Below are 25,946 nucleotides of genomic sequence, written 5' to 3'. Positions count from 1 at the left end.
AGAGCATCCTCTGCCCTCTGCAAGGGCTTCGAGCTTCGACACAAGCCTTGATGGCCCCGGGATGGAGACACGAAGCCACCCGCATTGCAGCCAAACACTTGGGTGTCAGCGAGCAAAGGGACCAACCTCAGTCAGACATCTGCAGCCCTGCAAATACCCATATTCTTGCAACACTCGTCTTGAAGGTGTTGCTATGGCCCAACTGGTATTAGACCCTTCCTGCATGACTCCTCATGCCAGGCTGGAAGTTGGTGCAGAGGTGGCCAGGCCAGAGGCAGCAGCTGGGGGAGGGACACGGGGGCAGAGCCGCCCTTGGGGCAGCAATGCAAAGCATGGGTGCTCCCATAGATGCCATAGTAGGGTCAGTCTGTTTACCTTGGGCATGTGAATAGTGCTGGGTGGGAGCTGAGGAAGTGCAACTGAGGCAGCTCTGTGCAAAGGACTCCCAAAGTCCTCACAGTCACAGATATTATTTGAGAGGGTCCAGCATAGGGCCACGAAGATGATTAAGGGACTGGAGCATCTGTCTTATGAGGAAAGACTAAGTGAGCTGGGCCTATTTAGTCTGGAGAAGAGAAGACTGAGAGAGGATCTGATCAACATGTACAAGTACCTGAGGGGTGACTGCAGGGAGGATGGGGTCAAACTCTTCTCAGTGGTGGCCAGTGACAGGACAAAGGGTAATGGGTACAAGTTGAAACACAGGAAGTTCCATCTCCATGTGAGGAAGAACTTCTTTCCTGCGAAGGTGACAGAGCCCAGAGAAGTTGTGGAGCCTCCTTCTCTGGAGATCTTCCAAACCCGCCTGGATGCCACCCTGTGCCACGTGCTCTAGGTGTCCCTGCTGGAGCAGGGGGTTGGACTAGATGATCTCTAGAGGTCCCTTCCAACCCCAGCCATTCTGTGATTCTGTGATTATTTCATCCATCCTTAAAATGCAGCTCCCCTTTCCAGGAACACGACAGGAGATGGGCACTTAAAGCTCGGTGGGTATAAATATCACTCTTACATATTTGGCTACTAACGCTCACAGCTGGGAGAGAGCATTCAGTGCTATTAATGAACCAGGTATTAGCTACAGGAGCTGGGTTGCTGTGCTACAGCATGAAAACACGGATGCGGTGGCCATAAGGTGATGGAGGTGCTGTCACGCTTTCTGGGAAGGCACAAATGAAGACAAGGGATCAATCATATTGCTAGCTAAAAAAATACATGCTTAAAAACTGCACTTACTTACTGTAAAATACAGCTCAATGGCAGCAGCAGCGCTTCACTCGCCCATGTCAATAAATACTTCTCAGGAAGGATGCTCTGTCTTATAAAAAAAAAAAAAAAAACCTTCACAACAGAATAAGGAGCTTGTCCAAAGTGAGGATAGAAAAAAAATCCACTTTGCCCCAGAGACTGCTGATTTCGGGGAGGGAAATTCCAGGTGAATTTCCCTGCCAGAGCCGCTCACCAGACAGTGCCGGCCTCCTCCGGCTGCACCTCTGATCCTGGCAGGGTGACGGAGGCAGCTGTGAGCAGAGCAGGGCAGGGAGATCCTGCCAGCAAGAACTGCATGGTGACTAGTCAGCCTAGCCAAACACCTGCAGGATGGAGCCGGGTTCGAAAAGAAGCAGAAACTTTGTCCAGTGGAGCCAGGGAAGTCGGCAGAAAGGAGAGAAATGGAAACTTTTCAAATGAAACCCATTCTCCCCATGCAAGTCTGCCGCAGTAAGCAAGAGGTTACGAGAGGGAACGGACACAAATAAGAAAGTACAAGGAAAAAGTATGCACAAAGTAAATAGTAAACCATGCACAGCTAAAAAAAATTAAATAAAAAAAAATAAAATAGAAAGAAACCCCACCAAAGCAACTACAAAAAACAACCAAAACACCTTTCCCATCTGCTCTGAAATGGGAGAAAAAGAGAATTTTATAAATTCACCAAATGTTTTTTTTTTTTTACCTCAAATGTTACCTGACTTTCCCGCTTCCTGCCTGGCGTCCTGTCCAAGGCTCTGCTCTTCCAGCAGTTATTTCTGAAGTGTTTTTTTATGCTTCTTCATCGCTTCTAGGGCTAAGTTAGGCAGTTGCTTGATCTGGGGTGCGTCTGTGCTGCTGATACACGGCATTGTGCTTCTAGTTGCTTTTCAAGGCTCGATTTTCATCATCGGAGTGCTGAAATTGGGGGTCTGGAAGGGTTATAACGCAGCGGCAGCGCCGGTGCCTCCCCAAGCATTGGGCCAAGAGGCTGGGTTGAGGGCGCTGCTGCCAGGGAGCCACTGGGTAGGAAGCTCCTGACCCACAAAAACAAGGGAAAAAAAAATAAAGAAGTGGTGGTAAGGGCTGCTGAGTCAACATATAGGGTTGTCGAGAGACCTGAAATTTGGGCCATTGTGCTGGAAGGTGCCTAGACATGCTTGAAGACTTGGGAAGCCACAGCTGAGCAGCACTTTCAGACCCTCCTTCAGGCCCTTTGCGCCTCTGTCCTTGGGTAACTGGGCTCCAGGGAGAATTGGGCCCAGGCATCCAGCTCGTTGATCCTTCCTCTGCAGGGATGAGCGCTCTGCCCTCAGTGGGATCCTGGGATCCCAGATGGACTGGGAGAGCTGCCAGCTGCCAAAGTAGGCCACCCTGCTATGGAGAAAAAGCACCTGTGTACTTAATACCAAGGGGCGTTAACAAGGCTTATCTTCTAACCTGGCGTTAGCTCTCCTTGCCATGTCCCCGCACCAATCCTGCCGCCATCTCAGGAAGGAAGGATGGGCAAAACCCGAGGTCTTGGCAGGTGTTCCCATTTCCTGCCCAGGTCTCGGAGCAGGGGAGGCTCGGGGGACAGCGGGTGCCGTCGCTGGCGGCAGGTGATGCTAGATGGCAGCAGCAGCTCGCGGAAGGGCCGCCTCGGCCTGCTGCTTCTCACCCAAATGCTCTGGAGCTGCAATTTGGTATTTGCTACCACCTGCTCCTCAGCAGGCCTCGGCCCTCAGCTCCAAGGCCCTTCCCAAATCCGGGGTTATCATCTCGCGCACGTGTGAGCGGGGCTGGTTTTGGAGCGAGGGGCAGGTTTGCTTTGTTGCCATCAGACAGAGTGACCATTTACTGGCAGCCCTACAAGTCCCACCTTTCCCTGAAGCCGCTGGTACAGATGTGGCAGAACCTCCTTGGGGTAAGAGCAGCTCCCAAGAGATGGGGCAGAGCTGCCAAGGCTCCCCAAAACCCAGAGGGAGCTCCTGCCTCTGAAGAAGACAAGAATTGTTGGGTGGTCGGTGTCAGTGGTGCCAGCAGGACCAGCACCATCTCTCTAGACTCAGGGAAACTCTGTGCCCCCCATGAGCTTGCCACAAACCCCCATACTCCCTATGAACCTCCCCATGTTGCTCAGGAACTGGTGCTTGTGCACTAGCAGAAAGTGGAAAAGGATTTAAAAAAACAGCTCTGGTCAAGCTGTTTATTACTTAGATTTTTTTTCCAAGTGCTAAATTGCTATTGCGTAATAAGATTTTCTATCCTGAGAAACATCATGAAATAAAGTGCAATTTCTCTTTGGGAGAGATGGATACAGCTGAGCCAGTACCAGACATAAGACAAAAGGGTATTTGCGTCATTATCAGCAGTCCAGCAGCAGATGTTTAGTGCTGTGTCCAGCCTCAGGCCAAAGGTACACACTTGATACACAAATTACCAAGGCAGATCCTCTGGCCCGTGCTCTCCGAAGGGTCAGATGGGCTGGTCAGAGAGTTCTCTGCCAGCATTAGGGAAGCTACTGAGCGTCGTTCTGCGCAAGCAGCACTGACACAGCACCTGATTTAGGTAGGTACCAGCTGCTGCGTCAACAGCCTGGAAGCACAGATCATCACATGAGGAGCTGAAGACACAGGGCATCAGTTCGCAGGCTGCTCGTGAGGGACCTGCTGGGCCTGAGCAGGAGAAGGGAGAACCCTTCTCCTCAGGCCACGGCTTGTTTAGGTTCCATGGTATAAGTTGAGCATAGAGCCCTAACCAAAATGTGATCCCCGTATCCTGCTACTCTGGAGCCCAAAGCTGACAATGATTTGCTATGGGTTTTGGGTGTTTTGTTTGCTTGTTTGTTTTTCTGAGTACCATTTTGCAGTTACTGTTAGGGAACTCAACTAACGTTTTTACTACCCAGTCAATAACCCTGAGTGATATTTGTGCAGTGCACATCTCAGTGACAGCTCTGTGACATTAGCAGGCTTAACCACCTCACTATATCTATCTATCTGTCCCTTTTCAGGCCATTTAAGAATGTGTTACTTCTTCATTCCTGCAAAGACTGCTAATAAATTTATGAGGCAAGGCTTCCATGTGTGAAAGCCCATTTTGTCCCTTCCCTAATATATCACATTTGTTCTAGCATCTGCAATATCTGTTCTTTGCTGGAGTTTCTACCATTTTTTCTGATTCAGATGTCAGGCTTGCTGGTCTGGAGTTGCTCAGACTGTCCCCGGAGCAATTAAAAAAAGAATCTGGTATCATGTTTGCCAAAGGCTGATATAAATGAGAGGTTACACTCATTTTTCTGCTCTTCGAAGGCACTCGAGTAGATGCCATTTGAGCCTAGCAATTTGTTGCTGCTTGTTTTAAGAGGCGATTGTAAAATCTTTCCCATGGCATTTCAGGTTGGTGCAGCTTCTCAGCCTCGTCCCCTGTAATGAGTGGCTCCCACTTTTGGTTAAAGAAATGAACTATTGACACTTGGCTCTTTGGTTTCCTACTAGCAGCATAACAGCAAAACACCAGTATTCTGAGACAACAAAATGTTTGCTACTTTAAGAAAGATACATGAATTAAGCACAAAAATGGGGCTGGATCAGCTCCATTCCTTTTGGGTCTTATTTGTACGAAATCTAGAATACAAAAATGCATCTACGGGCACAGACATCTTCCCTGTCTTTATCTGATGTCATACACACCAATTTTGTGCAGCCTAAGGCCACGACACCTCCTACTTGGGATAGAGATGTTCCTGTCCTGCCAGGACACAGTAGAGGACACCTACCACGAGCACCAACCTATCGCCATCAGTCACTAGTGATTCAAGACACCTGACGGGTCTGTTAGGTCCATGGACATGTTGTAAAGTGCCAAAAATCGTTTGGATCCCATGGGGAAAGTGGCTGAACATGCCTTTGAGCTTGATTTCTGGAGGAAATCTCCAAACGCCACTCACTGCAGCTAGGTCTTATCTCCCCACGGAGTTTCACCTTTTTAAGGGTGGAAGTTCCTTTTTCCATGTTTTAAAGAAAAGGCATGGCCTGGATCACCATGGGCTGGTAGGGAGCTCTCAGTGACAGGGGATGGCTGCCTACCTGGCAGTGGGACACAGGCTCCAGCGTCCTTCAAGCCTCATTGCCAGATGCCTTTCTACTAAGCACTGCCATCTCTGAGTTTCAGAGATCTCTGAGCAATTCAGAAAACACAACAGCACAGGAGCTGTGGCTGTCAGCTTGGGTGAAGGCATGATATAACTGCAGCGCCCTTGTTGGGCTCCAAATGTAGCCCTGAGGATCTTGGAAAATGTTTCCCTATAGAGTTGCACAACACGGGGATGTGCTGCTGCTTTTCCCTATTTACGTCCTCTTCCTTCATAGCCCTGTCATGCAGGAACCAGCTGCCCAAATGTTAGGAAGCTTTCTCAGAAACTCACTAAAAACCAAATCCACTTTCTAGAAGCAGCTTTCTCTAGTTTAAGGTACTAATTTCTCCTTATTGAAATAAGGTCTGGAAATGACTGGTGATTGAAGGATGACTAAAACACGTTATTGAGGAAGGAACCAAACAGGCAGTTTTTAATTAAAAAAAAAAATCTGTAAGACAGAGCTGTAGATCTCTCCAAGGTTAAAACTTCCAACTGACTCATTCTCCAGGACGGAGAAGGGAATTGCACGTCACTGGAATTGCCCCAGAGCAGAGGGGCCATAGGGAGAGGCTATTTCGGCCCTTTAGTTTTATCCTTAGAAAAGTAGTTGCAAGTGGCATAAAGCAAAGCAGCAAGGAACTGCCCTCACTGTGTAGCCAGCTCTGCAGCCCTCCGTGCAGCGCTGGAGGTCTCAGCAAAGGTGGTGAGTTCCAAGTCAGTTGTACTGCTTGGTGGTCGTAAATCCTCCCCAGCTTACATGGCCAGGAGGACCTGGGCATCCAGCTCATAACCTGGCAATTAGAGATGGGTTGCAGAGTGGGTTGTACCTCCAACATGATCCACAGATGGGTTACCGAAAATGAGAAGCTGTGAACATTTAGGGTTTGCTGACTGCAAACCATTTCCATCTGACCATGCATAGCGAGGAGCATCCCCCACCAGACATGCTGCAGCTGCCTTCTGGGTTCCTCTGCCAACACTGATGCAGCAAAGCAGAGAGCCAGTCTGGCACGAGATCAAGCTGTGCCAGCTGATTGATGGCTACTGCCATATCATAGGGGCACCCTGTCACCCACTCCTCTGCTCCGCCTCAAGCTCTGCCACAACCTGTGACCCCTTTCCCCGTGTCTGCTCTCCCCTCTTCACTTCATTTCACAGATCCTCCTTCCAAATCTTCCTGCAGCCTCCCAGTGCCCACTGCAGCCCCTCTTGTTTCTGCTGACAGTGCCATGTCACACATCCGACCTGTACTTCTCACCAGAAACGGGAATCTCTCTGGCACAGGACCTTTCCCTTTCTCCTCTCATCCTGTGTGAGTCCCTTCTCCTTCCTCCCACTCCAATGAACGGCTCCATGCAACATCGGACAAGCTTCCCGGTACCTGGAAAGCATCACCGGGATCCCCAGCATGGGCACCTCAGGCTATAAGGAGGCAGGGGCTGCTGCCTGACATCTCCATCTGTTTTTCCCCACCATTTCCAGCAGCAGTGCTGGCAGTTAGCGAAGAGCCGAGCACCCGTGGGGTTGGCCAGCGCTGCTGATGAAGCCACCCCATTGATGGGGCAGCAGGGGCTGCCCTGACCCTGGGAGATGCCTTCAGCAACCCCAAGAGCTGCAGTTCTGCCGGGGCGCCTGTGTGGGGGAGCGCTGCAGGCGCAGGGCCTGCTGCGGTGGGGGATGTGGGTTGATTTCTGCAACGCCCCCCAGCCCGAGCAGAGCTGCGCAAGGCGGCTCCGAGCCTGGGCCAGGCTGGTCTGCGTGACGAGGAAGGACGTGGTACGGCTGCCGGCCTCGTGTCGTGCCCAGTGCTTCAGCCAGCATCACGCCTGCTCACTGCGAGCCTCGTAAATGTTAATAATTCAGAACGAAAGCAACACCAGGGCCCTGCGACACCTAAACTAGCTGCGTTCATTTTAAGGAAAGCACCTGCTATATCTGTGCTTATGGCTATTAATATTATATTAATGCACATTCTTTGCATATATCTTTCACTGAAGAATGAGCTGCCAGCATTTTGCCTACTTTCCCTGGCAACCCCTGAAAAGAGGAATCAATGGTTTATCCTGAAAAGGACCCAGAAAAGTATTTAAAAAATAAAAAGAAGGAATAAAGAGAAAGTGGGAAAGCTATGAAGAAAATAACAGTAAATACTAACAGACGCTCTCTGGCACTTCTCTGTTTAAAAAGTGTTTGGTCTCCCCCCAGAGGCAGCACCATAGGTAGGAGGTTTCTGCTATTCCTCTTGGGGTGCTATGCGTGCACATGGGGCCCTGCACATTTGGGACAACTTTTCCTAATTGTCTCAAAACTTTAAAAAAAAAATGAAAAGAAATCTTGGTGTTGGACATTTCTCCAGCCATAGAGCAAAGCCAAACTTGGCAGTGGGCAGCTAGCCCAGGACTTGGGATGCAGGGACTAGCTATGATGTTCCTGTATTTTTTTCCAAATGACACAACTGCCAAATATCCTAGTTGCAGTTGGCAGAATCCTCTGAATCTGAGCACCTGATTTCACACCTTTATTCCTGTGTCCCACCTGCAGTCTGCACTGAAGTGGTCACGGGCTGACCCTGCAGCTACCACCACATTAACAGTGCAGGAGAGAAGTTCTCCAAAGAAACACCAGGTGCTGCAGAGGTGAAATCAGGCTCACCTCGGAGATACTGCGTGTCCTTTACCTACTTTGGACATCTCTAGTGTTTAAAAGCACTCAGCATAATATAGGATGCAACCCCACCAGCACCAGTTTTTTCCAGCACCTGGAAAAGAGTACGATTGCTCTTGCACTTACCCGCCCCTAAGACATCAGCTAGAGAAGACAGTTTGGACTTTCTCCTGTGTGAACAAGTTGAAGACTGTAATTAGAGAGGTGCTTTAACATGTGTATGGAAGAAACTCATGGGGTTTTCCCCAGTAAGGCCAGGCCTGAGTGGAGCTGAGCACATCCACACGACTGGGCTTTCAGGAGAGCAAGCCTGGACAACCTCTGCTGCCAGATCCAGCCAGGATAACACTTGGACCGGGTGTCTGAGGCTTCGCAGACCCTCTCCAGCAGCAAGCTTTGGCCTGGGGCCTGCATAGAAATGGGGCTGGCTGATTCTGCACCCAGCGGCACAGCCGGTGCCTCCGAAGAGCTGGACTTTCTGGATTTCTTTTATTTTGAAACCAAAGGGCAAAATGCAAACAGTTACTTGGAAGAGGCCTGAGCACAGCCTTGGGAAAGACAACAGTAGTTTTCTATGCTTCAGGACATGGCAGCACCAGCCAGAGTCATTGGGAAACCCTCACGTAACCCTCAGGAGTGGGACTGTGTGCGGGGCCTGGAGGGACCTTGTGTTCTGCTGTTGGGTGAGTAACTGTTCCCCCTTGCTATAACCCAAATCGTAAGGATTTTGGTTGGAACAAATTATCTTTCTCCCAGGGAAAACACCAGCGGCTGTGGCGGGATCCCAGAGGGAATGACTCCCACGGAGTGTCCAAGGGGGCACCACTGGGGCAAGGGAATTCAGTACCCAGGCACAGCCACCCCTGGGTGGCCAAGGGATCAGCATGGGTCAGGGAAAGACCACAGAGAAGCTGGCACCCCTGCCTGCACCAGCCTGCCAGGATAACCTTGGAAAATGTGTACCACACCTCAGGTCTGGCTGCCAACACACCAGCTACACTGATGCAGCTTTTACACAGAGAGCTGCTCTGCTTTTTTATTTTATTCTTCTCCTTTCTCCAGTGAAATGCCTCCCCTCCTCGAAGTGATAACAGCAGTTACCAGGTTCATCAGTAATATATGAGGCTTCACACAGCCTGGGGACCTCCAAATGCCAGTCTGTCCATTGGACCATTAAAATAGATGCCCACTCCTAACCTTTCAGCATGAATAAAGGGTGTCCTGCGTAATGGATTGAGGGCTCTTTGACAGAGACCATCTGCCCAATAGCTACAGAAACATTCATGTTGCTCTTCGCAAGAGTTCATTACTCAGAGGCTAATGCTATAAAAATGTTGCAAGGGACCTTATTTAAAAATAAATGGCTAATGCAAACCTGACAACAGAGAAACGCGGGACCGAATCCAAGCACCTCTGCCACCCAGGCTGCAGTTACGCTGCAACCAGGCAGACACTAACCTGATTTGAACGGCAATGACATAATTCTGAATTGGCTTAACGGGACCTGCAATTCCAACAGCAAAGCCTGAATTTATGTAGTAATTACCCAGAGCTTTCAGAGTTCAAGATATCACAGTGTGAGAAAATGATTACACAGATCATAAAACAGCAGTAAAAATGAACCTGTTGGTGACTTTTCTTTTTAGTTAAACTCCATTTTGGCTAAGTTGGACTGTTTTTGATTAAGCCTACAGTCTGCCAAAGCAACCAAGCCACAAAAGTTGAAGTTTTCTATTATCCCCTTGGAAGTTATTTTCTAAGTGAAAAGTGGTGTTTAATGCGTTTATACCGAGACCCCAGGCAGCCCCTTGCCAGGACCCCCTGACCATTGCTCTGCCCCTCTGAGCTTCTTGACGACTCCTCCTGTTTGCGACCCTGTTGCGGAACCAACATGTTGAACCAGTATGATGCTGAATCAACTTAGACTAACGCTCAGATTAAATATCCTGGAGGACAAGCCTGTAAATTACCCCCTTGTTCCTCATTATCCATCAGGAAAGCAGACACGTTCTCAAAGGAGATGCTCGATATCAGCCTCCGGAGCAGGTCTGCTTTCCGTATGACAGCGGCTCGCCATATGTGGATGAGCCCCTTTCCAGGACTTTGCTGACTTTTAGTCAAAAGGTTTCCGTGCTGGGAGAGGCTCAGCTGACCTCGCTCGTCCTCAAAGCCCTTTTTGGGAGCCACCCTCTGCCCCAGCCCCAGGCATCCTGCTCAAGGTGATCCAAAGGGAATGCTGGGCTGGAGCCTGGCACGTGCACCCAGTGCAGTGCACTGTGGAAATGGTCCCAGGCCGCTCTGCCCTGTGCATATCACAGCACCATGGAAGGAGTGAGGTCGGAAGGGACATCTGGAGAGCATGAAGACCTGCTCAAGCAGGGTCACCTAAAACATGTTGCCCAAGATCACGTCCAGATTGGTCTTGAACATCTCCAAGGATGGAGATTCCACAACCTCTCTGGGTGCCAGTGCTCTGTCTCCAAGAATGTCCTTCTTGGCTTCAGTCAGATGGCCTATGCTTCCATGTGTACCCGTGGGCTCTCGTCCTAGCACTAGGCACCAGTGAAGAGTCTGGCCCCATCTTCCTTTGTACTCTCCCCTCAGATACTTGCACACAGCACTAAGATCCCTTCAGCCTGCTCTTCCCCAGGCTTCACAGGCCCAGCTCCCTCAGCCTCTCCTCACATGAGGAGCTGCCTCTGGTCCCTTCTCACGTGAGGAGCCCTTGGCTGCTCTCACATCGGGAGCTACCAGGCGCTCCTGTCCCAGGCACCCCAACACGGGACGCAGCCGCTGTGGCCTCCCCAGGACCGAGGACAAGGATCACTGCCCTCGGCCTGCTGGCAACGCTCTTCCCAATGCAGCTCAGGCTACTGCCGGCTGCCTTTGCCACAAGGGCAAAACTGGGAGACAGGGAGTTGCAGTCCAAAATGCCAAACCAGGAGTGGGAAGTCTGAGGAGACATTGAGGAAGCAGACGGGTGACTAGGCGGTCAGGACCAGCCCCAGTCTGGTGCCACCAGCTGGTTACTTGCCAGCTGGCAGCACTACCCCATGGAAGACAGCCAGCTTTCCACCCAGGAACTCCGGCACACTTCAAAGCAAACGTATGAAGTCAAAGAAATGGGAATTTTTGGCCTAGAAAATGCAAATATTATCATTTTGATTTCTTGAAAACAAAGCTGTAATGAGCTTTATATATATAGATATACACACACACACACATATATATAAATACAAAGAGTTTTGGCTTTTTGAACAGTTATTCCAACTTGCCATTCACCTAGGACAGAAGCTTAGAAAGCAGCGCAGGCGAAGCAGCAGGAAAAAGTTAAAAAAGGACAGCTTTTGTAAAAGTACACAAATGATGAGGGAAGAACCGATGGCATTTTAGAATGCAAAAGCAAAGAAGTTTTCAGATACTTGGTACCTAAAAAAGGATATTGCGCAACGTTTGACTAAAAATATAACTGCCTCATTTTCAGACCCCACAAACAAGCCGTGTGTTTGAGCGCTGCGGTCCCTTGTGGAGGCACAGTCCTGCCTCAAGGTCAGAGACATTTTTGCACATTCCTTGAACTATAGACACGCATCTAAGTCCATGGAAGCAAATTTACTGTTGCTGTGGGACCAGCAACCTCATACAGCTAAATAACCAACCACCTAGTCCATGCAAAATGTATCACTAGTGTAAGAGCATCTGCAGTAAGTTAAATACTGCAGACAGAATGAACACAAATAGGCTAGAGAGAAACAGGTATGGAATCTTGTCTTTATATTACTTTGGGGCTGTTTTGCTTGGCTTGCTCAGGGAAAGCAAACACATTTCTGATTAGCTTCACTTTCAGGGTTTTGCAGGATGTTCTGGTTGAAAGCAACGTTGGTTCAAATTTGAATTTCTAGGAAAAAAAAAAGAATGAAAACACTTTTCTGCTTGGCAGCACTGACGTGAGTCTGTATTTTAGCCTAAATTTGAACTAATAGTGCACCTGCATTTGGATTCTGCATGCATCTTCTATTTTTTTTTAAGCAGAAGTACTGACACCTAACTAGTGCTGTGATATAGCAGGTTATGGCTACAAAGCAAAAATCCTTTAATTTCCCGTTTAAAAATTAAGTTAGAATCTAAGCATTTGTGTAATATTTCAGTATTTTGCAAAAAGGACAGATTTCAGCAGCTACTCGCAAGCTTGATGCACGGAGGGGAAACTGCTTTCCATGCCATGGGGATGAAACATTATTTTTGTAACATTCACCAGGTGCATGGGACAAAATGTCTATTGGTGCAGGCAGGAACAAGGTGCATTTCTCTTTGGATAAAAAGGCTGCAGTACTCAAGAGCTGTTGGGGAGAGGTGGAAGATGTGGCATGAGCCAAAGGAGAGCGAGGAGGATCACAGAAGGACCCAACTGCTATGAAGAAGGGCTCCTGGTACAACACATTCTGATACCTCTATAGACAGGAAAGAACATTTCTCTTATTTGATTTTTGCCTTGTGTTATTCCTGCATTATGTTTAATACTCACCTGCTGAACCATCTCTCCTGGGTTCTGCGCAGTGGGATCCTCAGGGTGAAGCAAACTTACAAGGAAACATGTCTTGGCCAAAAGGAGAACACAGAAGCTGGTCTCATCCTTCTGCCCCATACAGGATAATACAAATTTGTTGCATGGGTTAAAACAAGACAGGTATTGACAAGAAAAGTAGTCTTTTATTTCAATTATTATTTCTTGGCATTAGGCAGATATTAAATAACACTGGAATGCACAAGACTATTAACATATTGACAGCAAAAGGTAGGAGGTGTAGCAAAGTTGAGGACAGCAGTGCGAGTCACGTCACCTCATTTCACTCAAAAGCCATTTAATGCAGCAACCACCAGAAAGTAGGACTCCACTGAGAAATACAAAATTAAGATTACTTCTTTCAGGTCTTTTGTTAATACAGTAACGCTGAAACGATCAACAGTAAAAATGAACAAATATTTGCATTCAGTAATTAAACAGAGTGAAATATCCACAAACTGCTAGTCATGCATTTCTTTTTGAACAGCAATTTGCTAATGCATAAATATCACAAAAAACAATCTGCAAGATTTGAATAAATCACAGACAACTAGAAGAAACGAAGCTTGGATTCTATTTTATGCCTTAAATAGATGACCTAAATATTTAAAATTTTACTTCACCATATATATATAATTTATATATATATTAAAAGAAAGTAAAGACCATTAGATAAGTGCAAGCAATTTTCCTCAAAAAGAAAATTGGAACCATGCCCAGGAAAGCTGCTTTTTTTTTTCTTTTTTTTTTTGAACTTTCTACTCCATTCAGTCCACATTTTTTTACATAGTCATTTCTGAAGCAAAATAAATTATCTATCTACCATCTGCTATGTTGGATGAAAGTCCTACCTAACATCTCCTCAGGACTACCAGAACATTACCTTTCTCACAGACTAAGCAAAGAAGTGGTATCTCACCAGCAGTTTGAACTCTTTGTATCTGCATGTAAACATACCTTTCATTTAACGTAACATGTGCAGAGTGAATCATAACATTACGGGGAAGCAGAAATGGAGCTGCCAAAGGAGAGCTGCACTGGTGTTAGTGAGAGGAGCGAGGGCCGTTTCACTCAGACACACACAACCTGGCAAAGGGGTCTTATCCACTAACTGTTGAGGAATGATTGAGAAGGCATCCATTTGCGAGCAAAGCTTGAACGACAAGCCGGTTTTCTCTTTGCAAACTGTCCAGTTTAATCAGAATTGACTCGCGCTGCTCGGGTCACATTGTAACAATCGCACGATGGAGGGATCACTCTTGGCACCTTTAATAAACTCTTCCAGGGACAGCTTACCTGGAAGGGAGGAAAAACAAACAGAGAGAAAGAGAAAAAAAGAAGTCATTTGTGCTGCCACCATCTCTGTAGCTTATAAAAAAACCCTACTCACAGAAGATTTAGCAATATAGGTATATTTAATTTATTGCAAGTGCATCTAGGGAGAACTTATAGTGCAAAGCAGCGCAGCTAAATCCTTCTCCAGCCCTTAAGGCCAGGTGCTTTATTTTTTGGCACAACAACCTAGCATAATACATGATACTTTTTATTCTAAAAGACATTACCAAATAAAAAAGAAGATAATTGCTCTAATATCACCTGTCAGTTTTTGCCTTGAACCACACACTACACAGATTGCAGCAAAACATCAACATGAGGTATCACACCCGAATACATGCATGCTCTGAGTATGATGTTCATATTATGTGACGTTTTACACCTAAACACTCCAAATCTCTTCACTTGGCACTGTGGCAGGCACGGTTGAGCAGGGACAGTTTCTCCTCCCCTCACAGACCCCTTGCAGGACCTGCTGGTAGGTTGCACAGTGTGTGCAGTGAGACTACACAAGCTGAAGGGCGACCAAGGCTTGGGCAGGCTGGGAACAGTTGCCACCAGAGCTTGCTAGGGACCTGCTCACACCATTTAATCCTAGAAATGCAGGTCCTCACTGCGAAAATGTCCCCTGATGAAATGCAGGAGACACATACTTGCTGCCCAGGCCGCTCGTACTCCCTGCCGCTTTTGGCCAGGTGCCCTAGGATGCAAGGAGGCACACATTCATCACACTGTTTTTAAAGTTTCTACACTGAGATGGTCTCAGCCACCCAGAGGATCAGGAGAAAGGACCGCACTCAGTGTCCAGCACCCAAGTTGGGTCAAATGTGGACAAATGAGTAAATGTCCATCTCGTAGAAACACACAGAGAAGCTCAGATGGCACACGTCTATCCTAATGCCAGGTCTTTCAGTTAACGCTTCCAAATAAAATGTTTCCTTAAGTTTTGGTTAGTCTGGAAGGACTACGTGTAATGCTTAGGAAGTTGGGGTTTTTTTCCCCTTTCTCTCAAGCCCAGCTTGCAGGGGAGGGTACCCAAGCCTCAGGGCGGGTATCGCACGGCTCAGCTGCGCTCTGCAGTACTCAGCAGTAGTGGTGCTTTACTGGGAACGGGATAACACTGTTTCAGTGACAAAGTGCAACAGATGGAGGGTGTATATGGCAGGATTTGCAAGATTAAATCACTTTATGTTATGGTTGCTCACATACCTAGTCACAGGATGAAGTGTCGGTCTTGCTGAAGTCAAAGGTAAAACGCACAAGGACACCAGCAAGCCCAGGAATTTACCCAATGGCTGCAGTTCTGGATGCCAAAATGCAGCCATAAAAATTCCTTAATTGAAAAACGTAAGGCCATATTTTTACGAGCCTGCATATCTCAGCATAGATTAGATAGACTCAACTAAATCCTCACTCTCACCAAAAATATCTCCTTTCTCAGTAGGAAAGAAGCTCCACATTTCTAGCCTGGTTGCTCCCTGCATTATCAAACATTGAGCCAGAGGAACAAAGTCCCCCAGGACTGTCACGGGCTGGCAGGGATGCTCCCACCCTGGGACCTCAAAATACTGTCAGCAGCTTCTGCTCATATCCAGGCTGAAAAAAACTCAATTTCGAAGGCCTATGGGGTGGAGGTGCTGGTGGGGTCATACCGTCATTGTTTGTGTCCATCTGTCTGAAGATCTTGTCTGTTCGCTTCTCTGGAGTGGATTCATCTTCTGGCATTTTCATCACTGATGAAACCATTTTGTAGATTGCCTGAGTATTAAAAAAAAAAAAAAGGAGAGAGAGATAGCAGAAACAGAATCCAAGCTTTAAAGCACCAGGACTCAGGAAAGGAATTTAAGCCTGCAGCAATAAAAAGGGCAGCTGACCCTGGCAAGCAGCTGTAGGACTTTATAAACCAAAACAAATAGGGATTTTAGGCTCCAGCTTTTTTCAGTTTTCTGCATTCATCTGAACATCAGAAAAACACCCCCATTGCTGGGTCCGTTTAACAGAAAGTCAGGGTTTAGAGTGGTGTACAAGGGCACAGGGCCGGGACCCCTGGGACAAGCGTCTTGCTCTGGTGCATCTCCTGTGGTCCTCGATGCAGCAGCTCCAGAGACAGGAGCCCCAGGAGCGTCCCTGGGCACCTGCGGGCCCAGGGACCACCTTTCATTTCTGGTGTTCTGAGTTCCTGTTGAGTCACATTTGAAATGTCAGAGCCTGTGGTATTAAGTTTGAGATTAATCAGGTCGGTAAAATTTGCATGCAAGTGTTTTTGAGACTGTCAAAACCACATGAAAAAAAAATACCCAAGGAGAGCCCTAAGATTTTGGCTCAGGTCTACGTCTATAGAGACGCACTTGGCTCTCAGACCATTTATTCATTAAACCCTGTGGGTCAAGTCACCTTTCTGAACCGACTTACTGGGATGGTGCCCTCAGCATACCCTGGGGAACCCATTGCTTCTGCCTGGCCACAGCAGCTGTTCTGCAGCTCCAGCTGTTGGCAGGAGGCACCCCCATATCCCTAACCGGCCCGTGTCTCCCACTCCAGATGTCTGGGGGAAGACGGATTTGGCAGCAAGGAGCTCACCTGCACTATCTCCAGCATTTCACCGCGGCTGATGTAGCCGTTGCCGTCCAGGTCGTACATGCTGAAGGCCCATTTGAGCTTCTGCTCCAGCTTGCCCCGCGAGGTGACGCTCAGGGCGATGATAAATTCCCTGAAGTCAATGGTGCCGTCGCCGTTGGTGTCAAACGTGCGGAACACGTGCTCTGCGAACTTGGAGGCGTCGCCATAGGGGAAGAAGTTGGCGTAGATTTTTTTGAACTCTTCCACAGTCAAATGCCCCGTGGGGCAATCTTTGAGGAAGCCCTTGTACCACTCCTGCAGCTCGTGGTCCGTGAACTCGGTGTTCTCGCGCAGGTCCTGCAGTACCTCAGGGCGCAGCTTGCTGTTCTGCTTGCCCATCCTCCCGGTGCCTCAGGACTCGCTGCTGGGGAGCAAGAGAGCGAGGACGTGAGCCCAGCAGCTGTGATGTCCGAACGCAGCGCTACAGCCTTGGGGCAGAGCGGCTGGAGAGCTGTGCGGCAGAGAAGGATCTGGGGGTGCTGGACATGAGCCAGCAGCGGGCCCAGGTGGCCAAGGAGGCCAATGGCCTCCTGCCTTCTGTCAGGAACAGTGTGGCCAGCAGAACCAGGGAAGTGATCGGCCCCCTGTAGTCGACGCCGGTGAGGCCGCACCTCAAACGCTGTGTTCAGCTTTGGGCCCCTCACTACAACAAGGACATTGAGGTGCTGGCGCGTGTCCAAAGAAGGACAACGAAGCTGGTGAAGGGGCTGGAGCACAGACCTTATCAGGAGCGGCTGAGGGAGCTGGGGTTACTTAGTCTGGAGAAGAGGAGGCTCCAGGGAGACTTTATAGCTCTCTACAGCTGCCTGAAAGGAGGTTGCAGTGAGGCAGGGGTTGATCTCTTCTCCAGAATAACTGCCAATAGGACAAGAGGAAATGGCCTTGTACCAGGGGAGGTTCAGACTGGATATTAGGAAGAATGTCTACATGGAAAGAGTAGTCAAGCATTGGAACAGGCTGCCCAGAGAAGTGTTGGAGTCACCGTCCCTGACAGCGCCCAAGGAACCGGTAGATGAGGCACTGAGTGACGTGGTTTAACAGGCATGGTGCTGAAGAGCTTACATTTGGACTCAATGATGTTGAAAGTCTTTTCCAACCATAATGATTCTATGACCAAGCAGGAGCTGGTGATGGAGAGTGTAACCCCTATGCAAAGTGACAGTGTCACTGGGAGCTCAACGCCAACCCTCACTAACAGGAGTCAGATGCTCTTGGAAACCTTATTTCCACCCTGCTCACACTGCTTCCCTACATGTCTGGCCAAATCACACCAGCATCCAAAATCCTCTCCTGTCCAAGCGCACGTGTGAAGTTTCTGCTCCCCTAGCTAAGTAAAAAAACAAGCTTGTTTAAAGCAAGCAAAATGTTCGGCAAAGCAGCCAGCGAAGCAAATGTGTAGCCCTCACACAGGTATTTATCAGGAAAAACAAAAAGGATCGGCTTCTGTCCAGGCTTACCAGGCTGTGTGTTTTAATATAAACCTATTCCGCAGCGGTTCAGTATTCCCCGCCATGGCAAAGGCACTGCAGCCTGATGCTTTTTCAGGATTTCAGGTGACAGACACAGTCACTGCGCAGGGCCCTGGAAGGGGCACACAGCGCAGAGGGGTTTGTGCTCTCGCAGGGCAGCACGCACAGGACAGTCCTGCAGCTTCGCAGCCTTTGGCAAAATGAAGGATGAAAAACGAAAGATGGGCAACGTATACTTAAAATTGAAAAGGATACGATGATGTGTTTTGGGTGAGTGAGAGCAGGGGCACAGCGATGTGGGCCCACGAAGCAGCGCGGAGCTCCCACCCCGACTTGAAAGGTTCTTTGTGTGCAGCTGCATTTCCTCTTCCAGACGGGAGAGGTCCGACGTCACACAGAATTGCAGCCTGCAAGAACCTCACTAGAGGCTCTCACAGTGCCAACATGGGGTTTACTGGTGAGGTTTGCACAAAGTTGGGCCCAAGTCGCCATGGTTGGAAGGTGACATCGGTGACAGTGCTTTGCACGGTGCTTTATGGCCCGGTTACGGCAGCTCAAAGCCCGTGCAGAAGGGCACAGCGGGCACAGACCCAAGCACACAGGCAGCTACAGCCCCATCCCTTTACACTAGGCAGCGGGAAGAACCTAGTGACAAAACGTGCAGACATGAATGCAGCGGAAAGATAATGCAACTAAGCACTTCCCAGACAGCAACCATCCCCCTCAGGCATCAAAAGCTAAAAGATGTTAAAGGTCAGCAAAAAATAAGTTGCTGTACAGCAAAGAGATTAGCAATAGCTGAATTTAACCTCATTTTATTTTTATTCCAGCTATTCCCTGCATGGCCTCAGCCATGTGAAAAATACACATCCTGTTCTGTGGCTTAATGCTCAAAAAGAAACAAAAAACCCCAAACCAGCCAGTCGCTCTTTAATACAACGCATCAGGCTTAACGCAAAGCTGTGTTATCATTAGCACTTCTGCTTTCTATAAAAGCTGCAAATATTTCACCTCAAAGCTTTACTTCTGTCCACTTCCCTGCACAGTTTTTCCAGGCCCCTGGAAAAATTCTTGTTCCTAACATGCAGGGAAACTAGAGCTCCCCGTCCAGCCAGTGTCAGTCCTTAGGGGCACACAGGGCAGCCCTCCAGTTAACCAGCAGCTCCCATCTGCGCCTGCCTCCTTTCCGCCTTTGAATCATCCCTGCTCCAGATACTGATCCTTGCTGTGCTGAGAGTAGAAAATACAATATTCTACTCTGTTGCAGTCAATTTGCAGAAAACGGTGCCTCGGAGCAAATAACTGATCAACCATGGCTCTGTTTTAAAAGCAAAAATTGTAACGTTATGTTTCCGCCCCTGAGGGAAGAGGTTCCTTTGGTTGGTGTCCTTTGGTGAACCTCCTTGCTTTAAGCTGCTTGGTGCCCCGCTCTGGAGCAGTCTGCCTGGCTGGCAGCTCCTTCCCAGGCTCCACCGGGATCCCAGCAAGGGGACGGCGGGACCGGCACGAGCGGCAGCAGCGGAGCCCCCTTAGAGCAGCAGCAGGACTTTCAGCAGACATAAACCCAGCTGTAGGCGTGGGGCACACAGGTTTGGGGAGTGCACAACAGACCTGAAAACTGGTAGTTGAAAAGAAATCTGAAAAGAAAGCAATAGCGTTTCTCCCTTTTCTTGCAATATCTCTATTTATGCTACTAAAGATGCTAGACAACACACCCCTATAGATGTGAGATGACAGCAAAAGGGAAAACATGTTAACTTCATTTACTTGAGTTCACTACTACTAACAGCAAAAATCCTGTTATTAGGATGGATACTCATTTAGTATCAACTTCAAAAGCTTTACATTTGAGTAGTCTCTGCATTCAACAAATTACAAGTTATTTCAACTCTTCCTCCTCTTTTAAATCAGAATATCAGTATATCAGTATATCAGAATGCAATGTGCAAAGCTCTAAACACAATCCTTTTCAGCCTAGGAGCTTTTCAAAAGGCTTCATGATGTGCTCAACCCAAATATAACCCTGCAGTAGTTGTATCCAATTTGCTGAGAATAATTAAATAACCACCATTAACATTAATTTATTAAAGCACATCTGAAAAAAGCAGCTCTTAGATGTAAATTGCGTTTCAGGTAGCTCCTACAAAGCGAAACACCTAAATACCTCATTAATCATGACAGAAACCCCCGCTGCTGCCATCCAAGTGGTGCCTCATTTGATTGCTCCTCGACGCTCCCATCAAACCTGCTGCCAGGGGCTCCGGATGGGACTCCCGTGCAGCCCCCGCTCCACCGCAGCCAGCAGGACTGGGCACCTCAGGTGCTCCTGGCACTGCCATCAGGGCTGAATCCCCTGCAGCAGCACAGAAATAACCGCAGGGCCTTCCTCGACCTGCTGTGTGCAGTGCTGGGCCCCACAGTACAAGAGGGATGTGGAGCAAAATCTTAGCAATAAGCAAAAAGTCTTTTTACTTGCAAGTTGTTACTCATGCAGCACAACAGTGAATAACCACAGATAACTCCAAAATAGCTAAACTGGCAATTCTGTAATTTTTACAGTAAACGGTCTGGTTTTCAGCATCTGTATTCAAGTACTTATGACAAAGTTAATCTTACCTCTTAAATCAACTCTTGGCTGACCACTAGCTACGGCAAGAAGTATCCTTCTTGCACATACCCCAGAAAGTCAGAAGAGCAAATCTGCTTTAATTCAAACCTTCTGAAGGCAAAAGCTCTTTGAACAGAACTCCTGATGGGATTCTATTAGTGAATCAGTTAAGGCTGCAAAAGTAGAAACATCTCCTTAGAGATGCACTTCAGTGTGCAAAGCTCCTTGGATACTGATTCAGTGTTAATAAAAAGAGGAAAATTTATGAAATGTCTGTCTGCAGGACTGTGGTGCTCTTCAGCAGAGAAAGAGAGCACATAGAGAAATGCAATAAATAATTTTTATATGATCTGAGCTACTTGCTTTGCAGGGGAGAATCCGGCACCATTCATCTCACAGGGCTGAGTTACAAAACATGAAGAGCATGTCCAAGATCCGTGACGGCCCCGAAGCTGCAGCACAGCTGCAATCCTACAGCTCAGGGACTGCAGGAGCCCAGAGCAAATGGAGCACATAAGCCAGGCATCAAACATCACCCTGAGCCGCTCTGAAACATGAGAGCTGTTCCCACGTTGATGGAAAATTCCTTACGAAAACAGCTGGAGCATCAGCTCCACCTCTGTTCCCAATCTCTTTGGGAAAAGAGAGGAGGGGACTCAGTCTGCTGTGGCCATGTGGACATCATGTTAAGAAAGACTTTACTTGGAAATAGCCCCAAGACTCCTTTTCCTATGGCCAGGCAAAGATGAGAGCCATGGAGGGCTCCTGCATAAACTTAAACTTCTTTAAGGTGTCTGAGGCTCCCGTGGAGGAAGCCACAAGAGGGAGACAGGTTCTCACGCTGGTGCATCCCTCTGGGTACTCCATGGGGCCAGTCCCAAACACCTAATCGTATCGCAGGCCAAACTGAGTCCTCGCCAGGAGCCACCGCTCGTTGCTCACGACTTTATGATATAAACTTTATTTTTGTGGCAAAAGGAATAGAGGGAAGTGGCTCTGCGCCTGCTCCGCGTGGGCACCCTCCCTTTGGAGCTCTCAGCACGCTGGGGCGGCCTCGCTGTGTCCTGGGAGCGAGAGCAGCAACGACCAAACTGTGTCAGTAAATCCCTCCTGCTAACACCACAAACACGCTGCACATTGAGATACAAAGACATTTTCTAGCCCCCTTTTGCACAAGGCCAGTCAACAAGCCTACCCTAAACAGTGAGGGAAATGTCCCATTACGCAGGCCTGGGACAGACAACAAACTCACAAGGAAAAAGCAGATTTTGTTACACATTTGAATGCCAGTATCCTAAGCAACGAGGGCTGCAACAGACAGCTACAGGATATACAGATACGTTGCTATAGATATGTGGTCCTTCCTGGTGAATTCACGTGAACCTCTTTCCTGCCCCGCGGCGAAAGCGGCACAAAAGCCGTTACGTAACCGCCCGCGGCGCCGCTGCTCATTCACCAGCTACCCGCTCGGGGCCAAAAGCAGCACTCTGCGTAAAGCCGAACGTTTCCACGTCTTCAGAAGTCAACAATGGAAACAGTTAGACAAAAGAAACACCACCATCCAAAATAACACCGAAAATTCCCCCGCAGGCTTCAGGGCTAAAAACCCAAGTCAGCTGCTTCAGCAAGAGGCAGAGGTGCTTCCTCTGCTGCCTCTCTTGAAACAGAAAGAAAAACAGCGCTGATGAGAAAGCAAAGAGCAAACAATACTAACACAAAATGGGAATTCCAACTTCCTTGCTCTTAATGTTTTTATTAAATTGAAAGTGCAGCCCCTTTGCAACTTAGTTGGATCTTCTTCCAAACCTTGATAAGGAAGAGGGTAATGGGGCAAGGCCACCATCTGCACTCCCCACACTTGCACACTCAGAAAACTCAGCAGCAACCTGGGCATCGAAGTCGAGCAGCCTGCAGAAAGGCATCACAAAGTGGTCACATCCCCAGCCCCGTGTCAGTCCAAAGGCCTAACCACAAGCACGTCCACTGGAGCTCTGAAGTGATCTTGAAAAGCTGATCCCGTGTCGGGGAGCACAGATGCAAAGCGAGTAGGGGCAAATCCCCAAGGGGGGCTGCAGACGCAGCGGCGCCGGCCCCGCGCGCGGCTGGGGAGCGGGGTGCTTTCAGGAAGGCTCATTGATTTCACGGCGTCAGCTGCAACCTCGGGGACCGAAGAAATTCAATTACGACGCTCTGGATTCCTCATGCACATTTAAATGGCTATACTCAGGATTATATTCCTCATTCACACAGAAAACCCATTACTCTACGGCACGAAGCACTGGTGCATTAGCCCGAGAACCCTTTTACCTTCCTATCCCCAAGACCAAGCACTTGCACGTTACAGCCGCAGCATTTCCCCGGCTGTGCGGTCCCTACAGCGAGCTCGTGGGTGCAGGTAGCTGCTGTAGGCTCCTACTGACACCTCCTGTGCTACAAAGCACCACTGTGTCCAAGAACTGCGCCTCAAAACACACCTGATTTGGTGAACTCTGGCTCACAAAGAAAGCCAGGCCGCGCGGTGGCGGAAAATTGGATGTTCCTCAGCGAGCTCTCTAAAACACTCCGCAGCTCGGAGAGGACGGGCTCACCAGTGTAAAGGGCAATAGTCCCAAAGCAACAAAAAACAAACAAACAAAACAAAGCACAGAAATATTTTGAGCAAATTAGGGAAACGGGTTAATCTGGGTGGGGCAGACCAGGCAGTGATGCAGCTTGTTATTTGAGAAAGGAAAAGAAAATCAAGAGTGGATTTTCCTCACTTCCTCTCTCAGCTTTTTTTTTTTTTTTTCTTTTTAATGAAGCTGAGGGAGAAGCAGTCAACCTTGTTCTGTCTCTGGATGCTGTGTGAAATTGGCAAGGCTTTAGAAAAAAAAAAAGTTTGTTTACACAGTGTTACACAGCAAGGAAAACATGTCAGCACAATGCCTTAATACACAAAGTCTTTTTCTTTCTGAGAAGGTTGGGCTGCATGAGGAAAAATCCACGTCATGTTAATTTAAGATACTAGGGTGATATATGATATACAATAAACCTCCATGATTGCAGGCTGCCTGCAGGACAGGGAAAGGTGCCCAGTATGGACCGGGAAGCAGATTCCAACCTCAGAGTCTGCAAAGGTCAAAGCAAAGTGAGAAATCAGCACAGGGCAGGGCCGATGATAGAAGGATAAAATCAAATACACAGAAATACCAGGCATGAGCTGTCTCATCCTTCGATTTCAAAAGTTTCATATGACAAATTTAGGTGATTAAAGTTATCTTTCACTTGCTAGGAATCCCTCAAAAGCTTCTATAATGCTTTTGCTTTATAGAAGCTAAATTCATTTTGCATCTATAATGCATTTGTGTAATGCAAATACAGTAATATATTAGTACATTAATATATTAATTAGGTAACATATGCAAATATATTTTGAATATACATCAAATACCCTATCTGGTGACAGGAGATACTCACAGAATCACAGTACAGTTGGGGTTGGAGGTGACCCCTGGAGATTTTGAGGTGTCAAGGGGATTTGGGGGCAGCTAATGGAGCTGTTCTTTAAATTGTGGAAGAAGGGGAGGTGGTTGCTTTCAAGGAGTGGAAAGAAACCTTTTTAGAAAGTAAAGACATTGTTTAACAGAGGAACACGTAGTAAATAAGGTGATGAAAGCTCTGGTTTTTGAGATATTTTCATTAACTACCTTTAAGAAAAACAAACAAACAAAACCAAACCAAACAATAGGCATTTATTTAGATACTAATTAAAAATAATGAAATATCAGAAAAAAAATCAAAGAGAAAGATCATTTGTCACAAAGTTTTCACCCACCATCCAGAGACATCTTGGTTTGGACAGCATCAATGAGACATATCCTCTCTCTGGCCGTGCACAAGGCAGGGTGATGTATATAATCTCCGCTTCTCACCTTTCACTTAAGATCCCGTTATTAAAAACAGGATAAGTTCTGCAGAAGACAGAGATACTGGATTACTTTGTGACTACTTCCTGCAAAAGCTGTACAAAAACGGGCCATATCCCTTTGCTGCCAGGACTGGTACTTGAGGGACTCTCTGAGTAGCCAAGTCCTCGGCAGCAGAAGCTGCTGCAACAGCACAACCCGCTCCCATGGGCCAACGCATCTGCATCCCAGCTCGTGCACTAAGCAGTTACAGCAGCTTCCAATAATCCTGAATACTCAACAGCGTGACTCGTTCCTGAGAGCCCTCACTATAAATTATGCACAAGAGCAGCAGGGCAGCGTCTATCTAGGAGAGGGGGAGAGTTCCAAATGCGAGGAGACAGCTAAAGGCTCCCTCAGCCAGGCACACACAGACATTTCTAGTGGGACCAAAAGCACCCCTATGAAAATACTTTCTCTTCTCTGGCATTTGTGTGTGGCTTCCAACATTTGAATGCAAATCATTTTGGAAGCAAATCATGCAATCAGCAGTCGAGATATCACTTTTTCCCATTAACCTTCACCACTGGGCTCCATCCCTGGCAATATTCCCATCAAAGCCCTGAACGTGCTTTGCGGAGCGCTGCAGGTGAGGGCTGCCTGGAGCTGGCTCTTTGTCTCAAGCTGAGCAAGGCAGCGGGTGAAAATCAATCAAACTGAATTCTACTTTGTGATATCAGTAGTTGCCAAATGGTTGCATTTTCCCTCCTAAATGGGTAAGGTAACAGGAAGAACACGGAACAGGTTTGAAGCAGGAAGGGTCCCAAGAGGCATGAAATTAGAAGGAATAACCTCCACCTGAGACCACGCGTTCAGCACATCCTGCCCAGAATGACACTGGGTGTCACATCAGTGAAGATCTCTACTGGAAAACAGGAAATGAGTGTCTTCTCTGAATGTCTTCGCTGAGGGTGCACAAGCTGCCTCGTCCTCCTCCCCCCATGAAAAACACACTTCTGATGCCACCTCAAGGTCTCTCAGAATGAACAATGCCCATGCACTTGATCTCAGCAAAGAGAAAAAATAATACGTTGTTTGTAACATTCGCACATATCAGACCATGAGATAAGCTATTCTTGGTCTAGCCATGCCTGTGGAAGGGCTACTGCCCTCAGCGGTTCTTCATTTTCGTCATTAATTCCTCTGGTCTGCGAAGAAACCACAATACTTAATATCAACTGAGTTTCAGTTCCAAAAGACAACAGAAAATCATACTAAGCCTAGTATTTTTTAGCAACTTCTACATCTTTCAACATCCAAGATCCATGCTAGCCATTCATGTGTGTTTTTTTTTAACACCCCTTTCCCCAGTGATGGCATATCTATTTGCTTGTACCCTGAAATTTTCTGCAACTTTTCTGCATGGGGAAGGTATCCC

General features: G+C 47.8%; 1 protein-coding gene across 2 annotated transcripts in view; it reads right to left on the bottom strand.

Annotated features, from left to right (window-relative positions):
• Positions 1-12,719: 12,719 nt before the first annotated feature.
• The window catches only part of HPCAL1 (hippocalcin like 1), a 48,702-nt gene continuing 35,475 nt past the window's right edge, over positions 12,720-25,946 (bottom strand). Inside the window, exons 2-4 of one of the 2 annotated variants that reach the window (XM_088536239.1) lie at positions 16,509-16,911; positions 15,581-15,686; positions 12,720-13,889 (exon numbers count right to left, since the gene is read on the bottom strand). In XM_088536239.1, coding sequence (XP_088392365.1) covers positions 13,792-13,889; positions 15,581-15,686; positions 16,509-16,886 — 582 coding nt within the window. In that variant the 5' untranslated portion in view covers positions 16,887-16,911 and the 3' untranslated portion in view covers positions 12,720-13,791. The remainder of the gene's footprint in view (positions 13,890-15,580; positions 15,687-16,508; positions 16,912-25,946) is intronic. The other variant, XM_088536240.1, reaches the window with a different exon arrangement.

This window comes from Tinamus guttatus, unplaced genomic scaffold (genome assembly GCF_059628265.1).
Source record: "Tinamus guttatus ecotype Peru unplaced genomic scaffold, ASM5962826v1 Tinamus_guttatus_pri_ptg000653l, whole genome shotgun sequence".
Lineage (NCBI taxonomy): Eukaryota > Metazoa > Chordata > Aves > Tinamiformes > Tinamidae > Tinamus > Tinamus guttatus.
This window is presented reverse-complemented; position numbering and strand designations above follow the sequence as displayed.